At 48.4% G+C, this 20,475-nt stretch overlaps 1 protein-coding gene across 5 annotated transcripts in view; it reads left to right on the forward strand.

Moving 5' to 3' along the window:
- Positions 1-20,475, forward strand: part of SYTL3 (synaptotagmin like 3) — a 79,107-nt gene that overhangs the window by 37,274 nt on the left and 21,358 nt on the right. For 4 of the 5 annotated variants that reach the window (XM_072966108.1, XM_072966107.1, XM_015246593.3 and 1 more), the window contains 5 exons: positions 6,898-6,949; positions 7,976-8,045; positions 9,421-9,499; positions 10,804-10,928; positions 17,227-17,361. In XM_072966108.1, coding sequence (XP_072822209.1) covers positions 6,898-6,949; positions 7,976-8,045; positions 9,421-9,499; positions 10,804-10,928; positions 17,227-17,361 — 461 coding nt within the window. The remainder of the gene's footprint in view (positions 1-6,897; positions 6,950-7,975; positions 8,046-9,420; positions 9,500-10,803; positions 10,929-17,226; positions 17,362-20,475) is intronic. The other variant, XM_031679915.2, reaches the window with a different exon arrangement.

Raw genomic sequence — 20,475 nt, forward strand, 5'->3', positions numbered from 1 at the left:
TATTGACATAGAAGCCATCCAGAATTTCTGCTGGTAGAGTGTAGGGAGCTTAATTAAAGGGAAAAATTGTTTTTCTTTCTTGCAGCTAAGCAGAAGAGTAATGTCTAGTGGCAGAGGGACACCGGATGAGATATACCGTCTGCCAACAGGACTATAAATCTCCCATATTAAATTCAGTTCTTCTGGAAGGCATGGGTTGCAGATTCACAGTCATGTACTTTGTCTTCTTTCATCTATAATAGTGTCTTAGCCCCAGTGCTGTCTAAGCTCAAACTTCTCTAAGGACTACAATATGCTTAAAAAGCCTCTGAAACCATTTATGACAGGATATCATGATTCTTTACATTCTGAGAGATCTTTAGGTCACATTTTTTGAGAATTTTTCCACTTGGCATAAGTGAGCCAAAGATTGGTTTAAAACTTTATTGTCCTAGGAACCTTTTCTTTCCTGTGAAAGAAAAAAGTCCTAAAACACATTATAATTGACCAACACCGCCCCGCCTCTCTCTGGTTGTTTATTCACCTTTTTCTAGCATTTGGAGGATACTCAAGCTCCAGTGTGGGTCGACCCTCAGGACTGTCAACACAGTTGTGCGGGTTGGGCACTGTACAAGGGAGCCACATGTGAGAGAATACTGTTTACATCACAGACATCCTAGATTTGTGTGTTAATTGTGATGATTTTTCTGGAAGATGCAACAAAATACATTGTTCTAACAAAATCCATATATTATGATCAACTCCTAGGAGTGGACAAAAGCATCCTGAGGAAGGGGCACCTTTGCATAGTCCCAGGGAGGCTCTCTGTGGGTAGCTCTACCTGTGCTTTGCTTCAGGTCACACCTGGAACTCCAGGGTATGGTTTCCTCCACAGGATGCTCCTCCCATTCCATGGGCACAAGCAGAGAGGCGGCTGTGGACCAGGCCACCCTTCCACTTGACCACCCTGTTAGCTTTGCAGCAGTCCCACACAGCTGTCTGGGTGTCCCTGACTTTCCTGAATGAAAGGTTTCTGTGGGGCCCTACAGTGTCGGAGGGCAAGTTCAAGATCATGTCCTAGAAGATGACTAACCCACAGAGATCCTGCAGCTCAGGGCGGGAGGCCCCTCAGCCACTTATATCAGCTTGATTCTGCTGGTTGACTGAGTTGTACTGGGACATTCCTGGGAGTCTGCCCTGTGCCCTCTCTCCCGTGAACCATGGCACCCCAGAGAGAGGTGTTTGGGTGGCTGGGCGTGGCACCTGCTGCAGGACCCGTGGTCCAGGGCGCTGGCTGGTAGGCAGCTGGTGTGCTTGGCCAGTGACACAGGGGAGCCTGGCTTAAGAAGGCCTCTGTTCTACAGGATTTTTTATGAGCACCTGAAATAGGTTGCCTTATCCATGTGTTTTCAGATGGAGAAATAGATGCATAGATGTACAGACATGCTCGTGCCAGCTGAAGGTTGGTTTTTGGTCTAGAAACCTCAGCTCTGTCCTGGATTTCGTGTGGGTCCTTGTAGCACCCAAAACTCCTGCTTATGAGCAGAGGTCCCCCTCATTCTTTGTGAAGTGCTTGTGTGTATTATGTTATAATCAACATGAATGAATGGATGAAACTTACATGGAGGCCAAGTTGTGAAAAAAAAATGACCTTGTTTTCATACATATTTGGTATTGGGCTGAAATGAAGTAATGCTTATTGTTAAAGCAGTGTTGGTGACTGTTGTCATATTTATAACCACGTCTGCATGGCAGGCTCTCTGTTGGGTGCTGGGGACACTGCAACGCGTAAGATGAGGCTGGTGTCCTCAAAAGGTTTGCTGCCTAGTTGGGGGAAAGACAGATATGCTCGTGATGGCAGCACTGTCAGGAATTTTAAAGCAAGTGTGCACGACAGCCGTGAAGAGACCAGCCTGGTGAGAACAGGCCCAGAATCCTGGAGAATAAACTCCTAAAAGGAGCATGAAGGCACGTGAGACGGTGGCGTGGAGGGAGGGCGGTCTAGTGGGTGGGGGCATCCGGGAAACTCACCTTCCCCAGGACCTGCAAATGGGTCAGGGTGGCAGAAGGTGATCCTGGAGAGGGAGGTAGGGACCAAATCACAAAGGGTCTCTGGAGTAGATTTCTCCAGCTGCTGTCACAATGTGCTGCAACCTGTGTGGCTTCAAATAGCAGAAATGTGTAGTGTCACAGTTCTGGAGGCTGGAAGTCCAGAGTCACGCCGTCAGCGGGACCACGCTTTCTCTGCCCGCTCTCCGGGAGAAGGTTTCCCTGCATCTTCTGGCTCCTGTGGGCTCCCGGCTGTCCATGGTGCTCCCCGGCTTGTAGAGACATCACTCCAGTCTCTGCCTCTGTTGGCACACGGCCGTCTTCACAGCATCTTCTCTCTGTGCGTGTCTGCGTCTGTGTCCCAGTTTGCCCTTTTGATGAGGACACCAGTCACACTGGATCCGGATCCACCTGAATGACCTCGCCTGAACTTGATTGATCTGCAAAGGCTCTCTCTACAGATGAGGTCACATTGGCAGTTGCTGGGGGGTAGGACTTCAGGAGATCACTTCTCAGGGGACACAACTCAACCCAGAGCAGCTTTGTGTGCTGGTCGAAGAAGTTTGTTTGGTAGCCACATAGGCTGTGAGTTGCAAGCAGAGGACAGGACGTCGTGTGTGCTCCGAAGGGTGGGTGGAGGTGGGGGAGCTGAGCCAGGCCCAGCCTTGTCCCCCAGGTCCTCACACCCGGGCTGGATGCCCCAAACACAAATGCACAGGCCTTTTTTCTTTCTTTGTTTTTCTTTCCTCCATTCCTCCCTCCCTCCTGCCTTCCCTTCTTCCTTCCATGTTGTGTTAGTTTCTGTGTACAGCAAAGTGACTTAGTTATACGTACTTTTTTTTCATATTCTTTTCCATTATTGTTTATTACAGGACACTGAGTATCGTTCCCTGGGTTATACAGTAGGACCTTGTTGTTTATCTATTCTGTGTGTAATAGTTTGTATCTGCTAATCCCGAACTCCTAATTTATCCCTCCTCCCATCCCCTTTAGTAACCATAGTTTATTTTCTATGTCTGTGAGTCTCTTTCTGTTTTGTAAATAAGTTCATTTGTATCATTTTTTTGATCCCACATATAAGTGATATCATGTGATGTTTGTCTTCCTCTGTCTGACTTACTTCACTTAGTATGATCATCTCTAGGTCCATCCATGTTGCTAGAAATGGCATTATTTCATTCTTTTTTATGGCTGAGTGGTATTGTAGACATAAAGCACAACTTCTTTACCCAGTCGTCTGTTGATGGGCATTTAGGTTGTTTCCATGTCTTGGCTATTATAAATAGTGCTGCTGTGTACATTGGGGTCCATGTATCTTTTCGAATTCACATTTTCTCCAGAAATATGCCCAGGAGTGGGATTGCTGGATAGTATGGTAACTCCATTTTTAGATTTTTAAGGAATCAAGTGGCTGCATTAATTTACATTCCCACCAACAGTGTAGGAGGGTTCCCTTTTCTCCACACCCTCTCCACCATTTATTATTTGTAGACTTTTTGATGATGGCCATTCTGACTGGTGTGAGATGATACCTCATTGTAATTTTGGTTTGCATTTCTCTAATAATTAGTGACGCTAAGTATCTCTTCATGTGCCTATTGGCTATCTATATGTCTTTGGAGAAATGTCTGTTTAGGTTTTCTGCCTGAATTTTGATTGGGTTGGTTCTTTTTGTTTTGTTTTTCTACTGAGTTGTATGAGCTGTTTGTGTACTTTGGAAATTAAGCCTTTGTTGGTTGCATCATTTGCAAATATTTCCTCCCAGTCCATAAGATGCCTTTCCATTTTATGTATGGTTTCCTTTGCTGTGCAAAAGCTTCTAAATTTGATTAGGTCCCATTTGTTTATTTTTGCTTTTATTCCTATTGCACAGGGCTTTTTTCTTGACTTGAGCAGGATAAGATACATGTAATAAATATGAACAATTTATAAAATTAAGAAAGAAGAATTTTCAGGGAATCAGTCATTGCTTAATGTATGGTGGTTTCTCCTTGCTTTTTATTATGAAAACTTCATAGATGAGCAAGAGTAGAGTGACTGGTAACCCCCTCGTACCACGACTGGCCTGCCCACCCTCACTTATTTACGTCTGGCTTCGCAGGCCAGTCATGGCATGAACGCCAGCTTTGTCACCTGTAGCTTGGGGCTCATTGCACAATGTCCGCGAGCCTCGGCTTTACTTATAAAATTGGGATGACACCTGATGATGACTCAGAGAGCAAATGCATGTCAGGGGCCCCGCACAGCCCCTGGCATACAGTTGGCTGCTAGTAAGTGTCACTGTGCCTTTCTGAATGTGCCCCAGAAGCCTAGGACCCCAGGGCCCTGACCCACGGCTGTTCTTGATCGAGCCTAAAGAGGCAGTCGGAACAGGACAAGCGACCACTTGTCAGGAGAACTCGAGGGATGTCTTTCCACGAGCATTTCCTCGGAGTAGTTACATAAGTTAAAAAAAAAAGTTAACAAAAAGTAAATACTTAGTGCTTTTTAAGGAAGCCTCTGGTAAGAAATGGCTGGGGAATAGAAGAGAAAAAGAGGGAAAGTGGAATAAACAGGGACTGAGCTACAGGGCAGCGCTCCCCAGTGAGCAGAGCCTGACCACAGGGCTGGGCTCGGGCCTGGGACTCTGCATTGCTCACAAGCTCCCAGCTGGTGCCACTGCCGAGAACCACCGCCCACACCTGGAGTAGCCAGGACATGGGGCAAACTGACTTCCACGGGCCAGGCTCCTAGGTCTCTCTGCCTGTTTTTGTACTTCCTGTAAGCTGAGACTGGGTTTCACATTTTTTAAAGGTCAAAAAAGTCAGAAGAATAGTATTCATGACATATTAAAAAGTTATGAAATTCAAATTTCAACGTCCAACTTTATCAGAACACAGAGACACCCCCTCTTTACTGTTGCCTGTGGCCTCTGTCACAAGTGCAAAGTTGAGTGCGTGGGACAGAGAAGGTGGGGAGCCCAGAATATTTACTAGCTGGCCTTTATAGAAAGGGTGTGTCCACCTGGTAGAGCTGCAGGGCCCAGGGAAGCCAGCAGGGGGCAGCAGAGAGCCGCATGCGGCAGGGCCTCCCAGGGCTCAGGACAGGTATTTAGAAATGTGACAGCGGGAGGCGGGGGACTAAGCTGAGGTTTAGGAGGGAGGTATGGGCCAGAGGTAGAAATGCCCGGGCAATTAGCATGGGAGGTGAGGTGGGGCAAGTGAAGTGGAGAAAGCCCAGGGTATGTAGGACTTACATGAGGAGCTCTTCAAGGGTTGGTGGATCCAGGGGTGGTGGCCCGGGGACGCCAGCGGGGCTTGGACTTCAGGCAAAAGCAATAGGGAGCCATTGGAGGGATCAGGTGGTGGAATGATAGCATGGAACTGGAGGGAGGGCCCATAGCTCTGGTGGCTGGGCCCCCAGGAAGCTGTTGCAATGGTCCAGGGCCTTGGGGAAGGGGCCGGCAGCCACCTGAGCTGTGAAACAGCCCATCCTGCAAGAGGGCTCGGAACGCCCCTTCCCTTGGAGTCTGCATTTTCTCCCAGGTCAGGCTGGACGAACAGTGTCTTTTCCCTTTCCCCTGTTTCCCTCCACTTTCAGCACCACCACAGTGCACTTGGGGGGCTCTCTTTTTGCTTCTGGCCTCCCTGCTTTCTTTCCTGTGGCCCCTGCAGATGCGGGATTTCACCCACTGCCAGCTGGTTCTCCTCGGTTAGTGCTCAGCCTTCGGGTGAGGCCTTTTTTTGCTTTTAAAGAATTATTTCTTAATGGGGCAGAGGCACGGCTCAGACTCCTTTAGAAGCTGGCGAACACCACGTGAGCCCCAGAAAAATGAGCACAGGCAGGTGGACTCAAAATCTGAGATATGATTTCAGGGCTCATGCACTCCCCAAGCTCCCAGTTTAGGACCACTGACTTGGGGCTTCAGTTCTGGGTCAGCTGGGGGCTAGCTGTCCCTGGCTTTAAGGTTTGGGGCTTCATAGCAGAGACCCAGTGCCAAGACCTCCCTGTAATTCCTGATTTTCTTGGTATCCCCGTCGTTCCCCCCATCTTAGGGAGATGGTGTGAATACCTAAGTCTGTCTTTGGAATGGACTGAAACCTTTCGCACACAGAGGACAGGAGCTGCACAGACCACCCAGGACAGCAGGTCTGGTGGTTCTCGGCTGTGTGCTGGGCATCGTGGAACCCTCTGGGAACTTCCCTGAGCTGGAGAATCTGCATCTGGCCTCTGGGCTGGGCCGGTGGGCTGACCTCTCCCTATGCATTGGGCCAGGAAACATTGTGTTCACTTGGAGAGTTCTACTGGGGATCTTAATACATCGTAAAATCCCCTTTCCTTGCAACAAAAAGAGTACTCTATCAGATGCAGTCTTATTTAGGAAATTATTCGCCTCTATAACTAGAAGTAAGTAGATTACATTTTTTAAAAGATTAATTCAATCTCTACAACAAGAAATGTTTAAAGGAATATAGTCATTCCATTGTGAAATGTTTCTAAAGAACAGATGGAAGCTTAGAAATTTGAACTATTTTTCAAATTATCCAAAATTTAAAAATCTAATCCAGCATCAGCTTTTCATAAAAGCAGTCATTTCCAGCAAGTATGGTGTCTTTGTGTGTGCGTGTGCACGCGCGCATGTGTGTGTAATAACATCTTCAGTGGAATACAATTTATATAACACAAAATGCACCTATTTAAATGCACAGTTTCATTTTGGTGAACAAACAGATCTGTGCATCACCCCATCCTGGTACCCCAAAATGGTCTCTTACTTTTTAATTACAAGATGGGATATTAGAAAAATAATCTTAATTGATTGCACTCTGTATTTGCATCATCTAAGTTATATTCCTACCAACAAATGACCTTTGTTGATATCTCTTCCAGGCAAACATGAGACAGCTGGAGCAAAGCTCTTGCAATCTTATCAGGCATTGAGGTGAGTGTTTTAAAAGGACAGGCCGTCCTGGGCCCTCCGGGGCTGGGGTGCGAAGGACGTGCTGAAAGAACTGAAAGATCCCTTGCCTTTCAGATATCACTGCTTTGGAATGTAACTTTTTTAAAAAGACGATAAAGTGCTTGGAAAAGTTTCAGAGATGTTTCCAGATTCTTATGCAAAGCCTTCTCGGAGCTAGCCTAGTATTTTCTCTCAAAGTATTTTGTTTCTTAAATCCTCCTGCAATGTTGTCAGGAAACTGAACGTTGTTTTTGATGGCATGTGTAGTGAAATTCTAAACCAAGTATTTGTTTTTATGAATCATTCATATCTCCAACATCTTGCCCAGTGCCTGACACCTTAGAAACATCTGTGGAATAAACATTGGTGGTTTTGAAAAATAGCCCGAGAGATAGTAACGTTTTACACAAAATTCTAAATACCTGGCTCTCTTGAAGCTAGCAAGCACTCACACACCTGACTGCGCTGAATTTATTAAAGCGCACTGTGTGCTCCCCACCAGCAGCTTTTTTTTTGGCTCATGATGAGATTTTCTAATCTCAGGACTTTTTCATTTTTCACTCCTCCGTTTTTCCCCCCTACTTCTTTTAGCACAAACTTCTAATTCCTCTTGTGGTCAGTTTTGAAATCCATGGCATTTTGGGCATTCTGCTTGAACATTCAAGTCTGGAGTGTTCTGGATCACACATGTGGAGTCCGGATTCCAGAACAGCCAGGCCGCAGAGCAGGTCCCGAGCCCCCAGCTCTGTGTAACCCACGGCGGAGGGCTCTGCCCACACCTCAGACTGCGTGACGCTCGTTTCCCACGTTCAGGTACCAGGGAATCATGCCCTCTGCAGAGCAGATCCAAGCAGCCTGCTTGACCCTCTTCTAAAAAGTGAGGAAGTGTTGTTTTTTTTTTTTAAAGGCAGAGAGCTTGAATTATAGGATGATGCAAATCTTGGTTTCTAAGACTAACACTTGCACAGCTCACGACCCATTTCTTATCCCTGTGTTTTCCCTCGGCAGCAACATATCCGTGGTTCCTCCTACTCCACCTCCTTTCAGTGAAAGCCAGTGCAGTGGCAGCCCCGGCAGGGTAATGTTACAGTTCTGTGTGCCTCCCTGGGAGGGGGCAGGGGAGGGAAGCAAAGGGAGGTGGGACTGAGAGCCTCATGGTCAAGGGTGGAGCAGGTCTCGAGGCGAGGAGAGAAGGGGGCCCCGATCGGAGGTTGGGACGCGCTGGACCCTGCCCCGTGTCTGTGCTTCCATCCCCTCCTCGTCAGTGGACTCGTCTTCTGCCTGCATCCCACGTCCCCATCTCTTGTTCTTGTCATTTTGTTGGTTCTCTCCCCAGCTGTGCCCTTGAGTGTGGGGGTCTGGATGGGCTGCAGTGTCAGGGGTCTCTGGAGGTGTAGCGGGAAATACAGGTTGATTCACAGGTGTGGGGTTCACAGATGTGGGAGTGCCCATGAAATGTGTGTGTGCATCTTTTGAGTGTTACTAACATAAAGTAGACGAGGACTGTTTCCACCCAAGGAAGTTAGCCACGTGATCACGGGGGAGCGACCCGGGCTCCCATCTCGCTTGCCTCCCATGGCTGTTGTGAAAAATTAACAAAATAATGGCCATGCTGGTACTTGGAAACTGCAAAGTGTCCTGGAAACAGGTGGTCTTGATGATTTTCATCATTATCACTTTGTGTATTAAAAGGAGTAACTCTATCTGTACATGGGATATCCATGCCTGCTGGTGAGACAGAGAAAATATATACGTTCTTTATTCAATTTCAAACTGAGACCCTGGAGTGACCATCAAAATCCTGCTCTACTCTCTGCTTGAGAGAGATTTTTAATTCTCTGAAGTTATTTGAGCACAGATGTGCTTGCTCAAGACATTTTACTGGGATGGATGGATGGACGGATGGATGTGACTTGCAGAGGAACATGATCTCATTTCTGTTGTTTCTCTCCCTTTTCCTTCTCTCTTCTGCGTTGGGAGAGAAGGGACTAAACCTTGGCTCCATCTGCTCACCTTGTACCTGATGCCACCCTCAGCCCTGTGTCACGTGCTTTCTGCCCGTGTTGGTGTCCCCTCTGCATGGACCTGGGGTGGGGTCATAAGAGGAGGTTAAAGAAGCAGGAATTTCCTTGGGTAGAGCTTTGAGCCGTGAAACGTCTGTCATTATTTCTGAGAGGTAGTTTGTTATCTTTCTAATAACCGGGTGATGAGGTGGTGGCACTCCTCCCTTTAATGTGGGTGTCAAATCTCAGAGGGGAAAATCTGCGTGAGGAGGACCCCCACCCCAAGAGGACGGTGCCCTCTACTCCCGCATGCATGCACACGCACCAGCACACACCCTGAGATCCCACACCCGCACCTGCCGGGGCCTGGGGGCACAGCCTGGAGGCTGCAGGGGCAAACACGGGATGGCAGATGTACTCTCATTCTCTCTCCTTCTGTCTCTGTTTTAGTTACGGGAACTTGGTCAGTTTAAAGGATTTCATAAGTCCGTGGAGAATTTGTTTCTGTCTGTTACCACCCATGTGAAAAGTAAGTGGATGCCTCTCCGCATGTCCTCCCACCACCGTCCAAGCCAGCCATGTTCACTGACCAAGGCCTGTCCGGTGGCCCTGGCTGGGACAGGGCCACTCTCTCTGTCTCTGGCTCCTGGGGAAAGCCATAGCTCTGAGCCCTTTACCCCTCCAACTGTGTTTCCATCAGAGACAGCTCTGAGGGCCTGGTGTGTGTCAGGACCATTCTAGCTGCTGGATGGAGAAAGATGCCCCAGAGTTTACAGACAATTGACTTGGGAACAGGGGAGGCTCCGACACCCTGGTGGGAAAGGTGAACACCCTGGGGCTTTGAGGGGGGCGTGTATGGGGTCTCCTCTAGAGAAAAGAGACCATCTACACATTTACCCCAGGAAGTGCACGCAGGAGAAACTTAATAAACAGCAAAGCATAAGGATTCATGCAGTAACACCTCAAGGGATGGATCAGAGGACAGAGGGTGCCCTGGGGCTGCACTGTCCAATATGGTGGCCTCTAACCACATGTGGCTCTTGAAATGTGGCTGGAGTGAAATACGCATTGAATTCTAGAGACTTAATATTGAAAAAAGAGTGAAATTTTTCATTCATTTTAATAATGATTATATATTTTCACACTGTTTTGGATATATTACATTAGATGCAATGTAATATTAAAATAATTTTACCTGTTGGTTCTTGCTTTTTAAAATGTGGCTACTAGAAAATTTGAAATAATGTATGTGAGCTATATTCTATCTCTAAAGACAGTTTCACGGTCCATGTTTGAGAGAGACAAGAATCTCATGGGAAAAGGAAGGTACTTTTAAAGAACACAGTCATCTTTGAGGTGGCTCTCCATTGGGTGTGGGGTCCTTCCTTATATTATACTGAAAGAAAAGATTAAAGTCATCTTTTCAGGGTTGGTTTACTAAAACGGTTGTAAGCGTACCTCAGGTCTGCTTTTACCTCGAGAAGTAGTATTCAGTTGTAAAGTCTTTGTAAGGAGCCGTTAAGTAGCCAGCTGTTTTGTTCAGCTGCCTTCTTTGTGTGTGGACAACCACACACTCAGGACGTGTGGCCGGGATGCAGAGTAACTTGGGTCAGAAGGTCTCCCCTGCGCTCCCGCCCTGGCGGTGGCTCTGGCTGCCGAGGTGGGTGGTCACCCGATTCCCCCTCAGGAGCCAGCACCTCTGTCCTGGGCAGGCGCCCCGCGTCCAGTGCGCGGTGCCCCGGAGCTCGGGGGACTGGGGTCCCGGAGGAGGGCTCCCGTAAGTCTTGGCTGAGCCATGTGCTCCCACCTGTCACCCTTATATTTGTTTTCTAGAACTCTCCAAGTCCCAGAATGACGTGACCTCTGACAAGCAACACCCAGCCCTGGGTCCTGGGCCGTGCGCAGGCCCGACGGAGAGACGGAGCCAGTCGGACACTGCAGTCAACGTCACCACCAGGGTACCCCCGGTCACCCCTAGATCGCCTTCTAGCCCCTTTTCTCTATAGATTCTTTTCCCTTTTATTTTATAGCTAAACATCAAGCAGTCTGAAAAACATAATTATAAACCCCCTCTACTGGGGCAGGGGGCGCTGTCCCAGTGAAGGTTAAGAGTCAAGGTTGATTTGGAAAGTGGTTCAGAACAGGGAGCGGCTTCCACCTCATTCCAGGCCCCTGGGGCTTCCACGTGTCCTCTGCCACTCCTTGCTGGCCTCGAGGCCACGCCAAAGACAAAGGCTGCCCTCAGGCCTGAGCTGTGTCCGCGTCCCACAGCCTCCGCCTAAGACCTGTCCTGATCCCTGCAAATACTGAAGCCAGAAATGCTGCACGCTTAGGTGACATCGGGAGGGGGACCCTCCAGGTACCTAAACCATGAGCGATGTCACCTAGTACAGGCCTGTAGGAGAGAATCACTCTTTCCACCGGCATTAACCATTCCAGACGCACAAGCACTGGAGTCTGAGGGAGAGTGGACTTCAGGACCAGAAAACCTGGGTCCTCATCCAGCAGAGAGGACCTGGCTCTGGCAGGTGCCCCCACCTGGCTGTTTTCAGGGTCGATGTGACAGCTCTGCTTGGCTGGACAGGACAGGTGTCCCTTCTGCACAGTGGTGGGCTCCTGTCAGGATGTCCCCAGCAGACTGTTCTGGGGGTGGAGCTGTGGGCGTGAGCCTCGCTCACCTGCTGGGGCTTCCACACCCTCTCAGGATGTCAGATTCCACCTCCATCCGCACATCATGTCATGTGAACCCCCCGAGCATCAGACTGTGCCCCCCGAGCTTCCCGGGGAATGAATACGATGATACCTGTCCCGCCCAGAACCGCACAGTGTTCTTCTAACACTCCCCTGAGATCACTTAGGTCACAGTTGAGATACTGTGTAATCGAAATATAAATCTAAATTGCTGGCACTTGTTACTGTGTGCCAGGCTCTCACCAAAAGCTTTACCTGGACTCTCACTTTATCCTCATACCACCCTGTGGGCGGTGGATACTGCATGCCACCCTGCTTACACTTAGGGAAACTGAGGCTTAGACAGACGCGAGCACATGCCCCTGGTTCCACAGCCAGAAATGGTGGGCAGTCTTGGTTTGGAGGCTGAACTCTGGAGAGGAGATTCTCAGCTTTAACGTGTCTGTGAGTCATTTGGGGATCGTGTTGAAATGCAGATTCTGAACCAGTAGATGGGGGTGGGCAGCACCTACACGTGTCCCAAAGCAGCTTGCAGGTGAGCAGGCGCTGCTGGTGGTGGTCCTCAGACGTCACTAACACGTCGAGGGTGCGTGGTGCACACTTAGAAGGTCTTTGAAACTCTGAAGTGCAAGCAAGCATTAGTTCCCGTCAGGTTCCCAGCATCCACATAAACTCCATGCTAAACCATCATTCCGGAATCCACAGATGGAGGAGAGGGTCAGGGTGCGCTTAGGAAGCGCTGTGTTCCAGGCGGATGGCAGTGTCTGTTATATACTTGATCACATTTCATTCTTAGAACATTCCTGAGAAACGTATTGTTATTCCCATGATAAAGATCTAGAACCTGAGTTTTAGTGAGTGTTCCACCCTGTCTCACAGCACAAGGCTCACAGGAGGTGGAGCCAGGAGCAGAAACCAAGTTCATTATGTTTCTAAATTGTAATCTCTTAACCTCTTTGTTCTATGCCCCATGTAAGGAGGACAGATGAGGGCCACTGAAGAAAAAGGGCTCAGGAAGGGGATTCTAAAACACGAACGATTCCCTTCCTTGCCTGGGTGGGATGGAGTCACTGTGACGCTGTCGCTGAACGTGGGCTACCCGTGTTCCAGGCGCTGTTCTCAGTGTAAAGCCTCTACAGGCATTTACCTCTTTTAATCCTTAAAAGACCCCTCTGCGGTCTGTGCTATTACTGTCACATTAAAGATGATGACTCTGGGACCAAGAGACACCCCGGGGGGGTATGTTCCCACTTCCGATGTCATGTGCCAGGGGATGGGGTGTCCCCAGTATCCATAGGCTTAGCTTCTGATGTTCTGAAGCTGAGATAATGTGGCCTCCATGGTGCTCACCCTCCTGGGCTACACATGCACAGGAGTGGGCCTGCCAGGCGATTGCAAGGGTCAGCGGTGCTCAAGGGTAGAAAGGAGGAATGGGGACCATGGCTAGAGAGCCCCCAACACATAGACCCTCTGTCCCCTGTGTGTCCGCTTTGCTGCCACGCTCTTGGTAGGGCATACTTACGACTTTTTGTAAGCATTCTCTGTCCCTACTTTACTTGAAGATGTGGTTGTTTTAAAGAGCAGTTTAGCCAAATGTTTATAAAGTGCTCAGTAATCATGGCATGATCTATAAAAGCCAAATAATTATTGGGCTGTAGTCTAAAGAGTACATCTTTAAATAGGACATTGGTCAGACTGCAGTTACACATGCCGTGGCTGGTGGTGAGCTCACACAGTTCTACTCATTTGCACTGGGACGCTGTGGAGCATCCTGCCAACATTAAGGACGCTACGCGGTGCCCTTTGTAAGTAGGGGATGTCGGTGCTCACTTTGCCGGTGGCTACACTGAGGCACGGAAACAGATAACTGTCTTAAAGCCACAGGGTGACTCCAGGACGTGAACTGAGAAAACAGCTCAGGATTGCTTCCGTGTCACTTCTCTGTCCATTAAGCTTGAGCTGCATGTTCTGAAGTTGTGCAGAAACTCTCATGGGAGCATCCGGGCCACGATTCATTAAGAAATTTATTCTTCTTACCTCTCCATTGAGGTTTCACGTGTGTTCCCAGCGGGCTTTCATTCCATGTCTTATTAATGTGTGGTTGATGAAACACTCACAGCTGTTAACTGGAAGGAACCATAGAGAGCTGTTAGGAGGAGTGATCTCCGAGGAGAGGGCCTGCGGACAGAGATGGAGAGAAAGACTCTTTTGTTCAGTATCCCGTTACGAGATTTTCCTGTGGATGCCTGGAATCTAGAGGAACAACCCACCCTAGGGCCTGGGGTTCCTGTACCTCTTTCCCTGCCTGCTGGCCGCACCCCAACGGCTGAGAGAAGGAGGGAGGCCGCAGTGTTGGGCTTCAACCATTGAAACCCTTGGTCCCCAGATTTCAGGGCACTGGAGCCTTCCGATGGTCCCAGGAGAGGTGGGGTACTGTTCGGCTGGGATTTAACATGGCTCAGAGTGTGTGTTAATCAATTAGCCAAGTCCAGCCCGGGTATTTTTCTGACACCTGAGTCAGTGCTTATGATAAAAGACAACCCCGCGTTGGTGTCTCAAAGGCAAGAATGATTACTCTTCTCTAATCAGCAAGAAATTCCAAATGCACGTATTTTGTGATCCCAGAGAGTCCACAATTGATGGAATCAAACCTAATGTTTATTGAGCTCTCAGCACGTAATATTAAACGGAAGAACTCTTTGCAGAGTAGACCTCACTGAGGGCAATATTTCGCAATCTGGCCCAAAATAGATTACAAATCACAAGGGGAAAGAAAAATGCCTGTCTCAGTGGCACTGACGACAAGCTGCTGTTTGGATCTGGATGACCGTCGATCTGACAAAGGCGTCCAGGCCCTCCAGAACTCCCCCCGGGCCGAGGTGAGCACACAGATTTCAGGCTGGGTTCCTTAGTCAGCCCATGCAGGCGTGTTCTTCGCAGTGGTACTGCCTTCTCTAATAATTTTGAAATATTTACATTTGAGCTTCGTTAAAGCTCTCCGAAGTCGGGACCTGTTTGAAGCAGTCTTCCCCAGCTATGACTTTGCCCTGCCATGTGGTCGCTACTGTAAAGATAGTTCTGTTTGTTCCTTTTTAGAACTCTCTGCCATCAGTTTCTCTATGGTTCAAAAACCATTTGGCCTTAAAGAAGTGGTTATGTATTAAACGCCTAGGAGGTGCAAAGCTTCACATAAATATTTAGCTCCGTTTTAGCCTTTCTCTCCTTGTCTACTTACCAGTTTCCTTACACAGTGTTCCAAATGGAAGCGTCCACATTCTCCAAGACCCCTCCGGGCCCTGCACGGAGGATGGAGGTGTGTCTCTGGATGGGTAGCTGCCCTTTCCTCCTGCCTCAGAAGTGGACGTTCCTTCCTATGGTGGAGCCCTCTGCCAGGCGTTGGGTCTCCTTCCTCTTGGCTCTCCTCTGGGACCTGGCTCCATCAATTTGCAGCTTTTCCCCTTTCCGACCACTGCCCCTCGATCTACAAATATGCCCTATCTTCCCCACCTTAAAAAATAAGCACATCTTTTCAAAGCTTCCCCGTGAAGTTGCTCTTCCGTTTCTTCCTCATGGCCCCAAACTGGGAAAATGTCATCAACTCTTGCTGTCAGTCTTCTTGCCCGTCGCTGCCCTCCCTCCTGTTCATGCCCAGCACCCCTGCGGGCTGCAGCCCCCCTAACCAGGTGTGACCCTGCCTTCCTGGGAGTCCTCAGGGGCCCCGTGACTGAGGGGTAAGGTGGCTGATTTGGCAATCATCCTTTTCAGTCACTTGGTCGCATTTGACACAATTGACCAGAATTCTAGTCTTTAATTTTAAAAGGGTTCTTTTCTGTGTATTAAACCCTGTGGCTACTCACTAGTGAAAACTTAGGAAACACAGAGCCTCGGGCGTCAGCTGGCCGACACGCGTGTGCTTATTTTACAGAAGTGGCATCTACTGCTGTAATTTGCTTTTTAAAGAAAATCTAATGTGTTTTAATTCTTCCTGTGTGGATAAAGATAGAAAGTCACTTTTAACGGCTCCTTTTTAGGGCTTCTAATTCATGCTGCCGAATTGCGCTCCTCTGATGCTCCCTCAGTTTACAGGACCACTGTGAGTGGACTAGCTGTTTCCAGCACTCCTGCCAACACTGAACTTTTCACTTGTTATTTTAATATTTGCTAATTTGATAGGTCACTTTAAAAATCTGCATTTCTTTCATTTCAGCTGAGCCTTTTCTCATACTCTCCTTTTTGAGCACCTCCGCTCCTGCAACCTTCCCCTGGCAGCTCTGCCAGCTCTGTCTGCTCCCCTGTGCCCCCGCTTTAGTGCCTCCAGCTACCTGTCCTCTGGAACCCCTCACACGTCACTGTGCCTGCCTGGTCTCGTGTCCAGGTCTCTGCCTGGCCTCTTGCGTCTCTGCAGGTGCTTTGGTCTCTAGCAGGTCTAGGAACATGCTCCAGACCTGACTGTCACGGTAGCCCCTCCACTTGGGACGCCTTACCTTTGGGCCTTTCCCCAGCCAGCCTTCGACACCCACTCAGGTCCTACTCCCACTGAAGATCATCCCAGATCCCCCTTCTGCATAAGCTGTCTCTTTCGCGTTGACTTGGCTCGTGCCTCCATTTTAATGGCGTCTATTTCCCCAGTGAGCTCCAAGTGGGCCCTTGGAGAACAGGCATCGCGTCTTCTCCTTCCTCTGCTCCTCCTCTTCCACCCCCAGGGCTTAGAGTGGCACCTTGAATACAGCATCACTTAACAAGCGTCTGATGGAGTTGAGCTGAGTTGTGGGAATCGAGAGCATGAACAATGACTGGAGGTTATCACGTCTTTCCCTTGTTCTGTAATCATCTTTATTTTTTATTCTGAAAAACTATGACCACAGTGTAATTGTTTATATCCCAAATTCTACTTCCACCCCAGTGTCAAAACCTAAAGGCTCAATTTGGAAACCTTGTCCTTTCAGCCGGAGAGAGATTTTCCCTCTTTGCTCTGTACAAGCACTGTCCGATAGAACTTTCTAGCCACTGCCGCACATGGTTACTGAGCACTTGAAATGTGTCTAGTGCAACCAAGGAGCTGAATTTATTCATTTCATTTGATTTTAATTAATTGGAATTTACATTTAAACAGCCATGTGTGGCTGGTGGCTACCATACTAGAAAGCACAGTCTGTACACATTATAGAAGAAGCACCATCTGTTAAAATATTTTTATAAATTTAAAGACCTATTTTGATTTTTTTCCTTTTTCATGAGCACATAAGAGACAAAACTCTATTAGGCTGAATATTATATTCCATGTGATTAAATGGTTTCATCATTATTAAGGTCAAATGCGGACTTCAGTTTCTTTAAGACTTTTGCTAACCCGTCCATCACTATTCACGAATGTCCCGAGGCTTGATGGTGTCCGCCCTGGGGCCCTCAGGGGTGTGTGTGTGTGTATGTATGTTTATCCCAGCGGAAGTTTGCATTTAGGGGCACCAGGTAATAGATGCAGACTGTGCTTGCTGAAGTCATCACATCTGAACAGAATCAAATTGGATGCAGACTATACTACTAATTCTGTGTTTTCTTTTCCAGAAGGTCAGCACACCAGATATTCTGAAACCTTTCAGTCAAGAGAGTCCCAAACGCTCTACCAGCCCTGTTTTGAAGCAAGAGGGTGTCTCATCCAGTCCAACGCCCACGACGCTGTTCTCAGGAGGCTTGAGACACGTGAGTCTCGTCTAATACCCTTGACATATGCCGTGTGGTCGGTGTGATGTCCGGTTGGATTCATAGGCAAGGGTACGAGTGGAGTTTTGTTTTGTGGGGCTGACGGGGGCCTGATACAGCTCAGATGGAGTATTTTACTTCGATTGAGAGCTGGGAAAACCTGGCTATACTTTGATGGTGGTTTTCTTCTTAACATCTTACTGTGAACATTTTCATACCTACAGAGGGTAATTAATAAGTAATGGTGTCTTTGGATGAGGGTTCTTAGTTTTGATGAAGCCTGATGCATCACGTTGTCCTTTTACAGTTATGTCTTTCTTATCTACCCACAAGTCGTGAAGCTAGTCTCCCGTGTTTTCTTCTAGAGGTTTTATAAAAGTTTAGCTTCTATGTGAGGTCCATGCTGTAGCTCATTAATTTTCATGAATGGGGTAAGGGACACGCTGAGCTTCATTTTTTCCCCATATGAGTACACAGTTATTCCCGCACCATTTGTTCAAAAAGAGAATTTCGTTTTTCCATTGACTTTGGTGTCTGTGTTGAAAATCAAACGACCATATACTTGTGGATCTTTTTCCAGGTTCTCTCTTCTGTTCTGCGCTGAATCTCTTTGTCCTCCTTAGGCCAAAACTACACTGACTTGATTACTGTGGCTTTGTAGGAAGTCTTGAGGTTGAGTAGTTTGTCTTCCAACTTTGTTCTCAAACAAGATCGCTTTGTGATGCCTTAAATTTAGTGTCTAATCATAGGCAGGTCTTTTTATTCATTCATTCATTATTTAAAACATTAGATGAATGTTTACTCTGTGCCTCAACACAGATACGTGTAGGAATGTCAGAGCCTTGGGTGAGGGGCGCTGTGGCTTCAGTTCCAGTCATAGCCTTTTCACTTATTAAATGATCTTAAGCAATCTCAAAAACTCTAAATTTCAGAGTCCCCATTGAGGAGATGGCATCAAAGTTGTTCTCTTTATTGCTTTATTGGATTGCTTTGGGAATCAAACAAATGCACACATTTCGTGGCGTCTTGTAGTGGTTAATAACTCATGTCTAGAAACCCATGTCTTGGTTCCTGTTGCAGCTCCTTTAGTGGCAAGGAGTTAACCTCTCCGTGCCTTGGGGCAGTTGTGCTTTTTGTGGAAAATTGTGTTCACTTCAGAAAATGATAAACTTTTCCTCCATCTACATGAATGTCCAGTGGAACACTCAAAAGTCATGGCAGAAGCAGTCCAGACCCATGCACTGAAGGATAGCTGTCATCCTTGATTCAATCCACTGAATGTTTACAGCTCCCAACCCATCCCTTGGCTCCAACCACTGGCTCCCGGGGGTGGACCTGCTTCCATCAGAACCATTGCTCTACACCCTCACTGCTCAAAGTGTGGGGCCCGGCAGCATTGGCATTACCTGGGAGCTTGGAAATCAGAACCTCAGGCCTTACCCCAAAGTTACCTACTGGAGTCGGAATCTGCAGTTTAACAGGAGCCTCAGGAGGTTCAGATGCACAGTGAAGTTTCAGAAACACATGCGCTGAGACCTAGCCATTTCAGACTCGAGTCAGGTATGTCATTTGTCAAGGATTCTTTAATGGTCTAGGGCTGTGCTGTCCAATGTAGTAGCCATTAGTCACACGTGGCTGTTAGGCACTTGAAATGCGGCTAGTCCGAGCTTAGATATTCTGTGAGTATGAGGTACCTACTGGGTCTGGAAGATTTTAGTGTAAAGGTAAAATGTCTCATTAATAATTTTTTATTGATATGTGTTGAAATGATAGTATTTGGGATACATTACATTAATAAAATACGCCATTAATTTCACCTATCTCTTTTTTTAAAAAAAATGTGACTGCTAGAGAACTTTAAATTACTTATTGGCTGGCAATCCTTCTATCGGACAACCCAGCGCTGGATACAGTGACTGTGTGCCAAGGAGCACGTGGAGTAGCAGCTCTCTCCCAGGGCCTCTGGAACGGTCTCCAGAAGGTTGTGTCTGTGCCTCTGGGCACCTTCCTGGGGAGAAGGAAGTGTTTTCACTCAGTTCTCAAACAGATCTGTGTGTCCACACTGGTCAAGGACTGAAATGCAAATTTATGTCATGCAAGTCCCCTGGTGGGGCCCTCCCCATTGGGCCGAGGGCAGCCCCGGCCCCGGGTCTCACAGCGTGGACATGGAGCTGGCCAGATCCAGCCACATCCAGCCACACCCGAGGCCTGGCTGCGGCTTCCTGGATGCCCCAAGGAGTGGGGGTCCAGGGTGGCCATGCCAGGATGTCTCAGAGAGCTGGCGTCGGAGGGTGGCTCAGCACCTTCCAGGTGCTGTTTATGTTTGAGAGTGGTTCAGAAAGGGGAGGAAGCACTGTGAAAACATTTCCCCAGCCGGGAGGTGAGCAAGGGCAACTCTAGAACATTCTCTCCTGGAATTGAACCCTGTGGTGAGTACGAGACAGGGAGAGCATAGGGGTGGCCTCTGGTCGCTTTTCCAAGACCCAGGAGAAGGCTTATCTCTACCGTAGGTGACATACAGGCTCCATGACGCTCCCAGCCACCGGGGCCTTTGTAAGGCTGACCCCGTAGGGTGAGAGGAAACCTTCCGTCCGAGGGAGCCCAAGGGGCAGTTTCCCCTGAACTGTCCAGGGCCTGCTAGACCGGACTGTAAACTCCTCTGAGGGCCAGAGTCATGTCTTGTGTGCCTAGAAACCGACCTGGAGGCAGGCACGCAGGCTAGGATCCACCAACAGTGGTCCTCGGGGCCCTGCATGAGCTGGGACCTCTCACACCTGCCCCCGTTCACTCTGCTTCACCTCACTGACCGCCGGAGTTTGACCCCCCCAGACTCACACCTGCCCTGGGCCGTTCCTGGGGCTATTCCCTCTCCCAGGCACCAAGCTCATTCCCTCCCTTCCTTCAGGTCTTTGCTCTAAGGTCACCTTCTCAGGGAGGTCCACTCCTGGCCCTGCTCCCACTGCCCGCCGCCCTCACCTGCTCTGTGTTTATCCGCTTCCTTATCACCTTCTACAGCTGTATAATTGGCTTATCTGTTATTTATTGTCTATTGTAATTCCCAGGTGCCCAGAGCAGTGCCTGACACTTAAATGGCACTCAGTAAATATTTGTGAA

This window comes from Vicugna pacos, chromosome 8 (assembly GCF_048564905.1).
Source record: "Vicugna pacos chromosome 8, VicPac4, whole genome shotgun sequence".
Lineage (NCBI taxonomy): Eukaryota > Metazoa > Chordata > Mammalia > Artiodactyla > Camelidae > Vicugna > Vicugna pacos.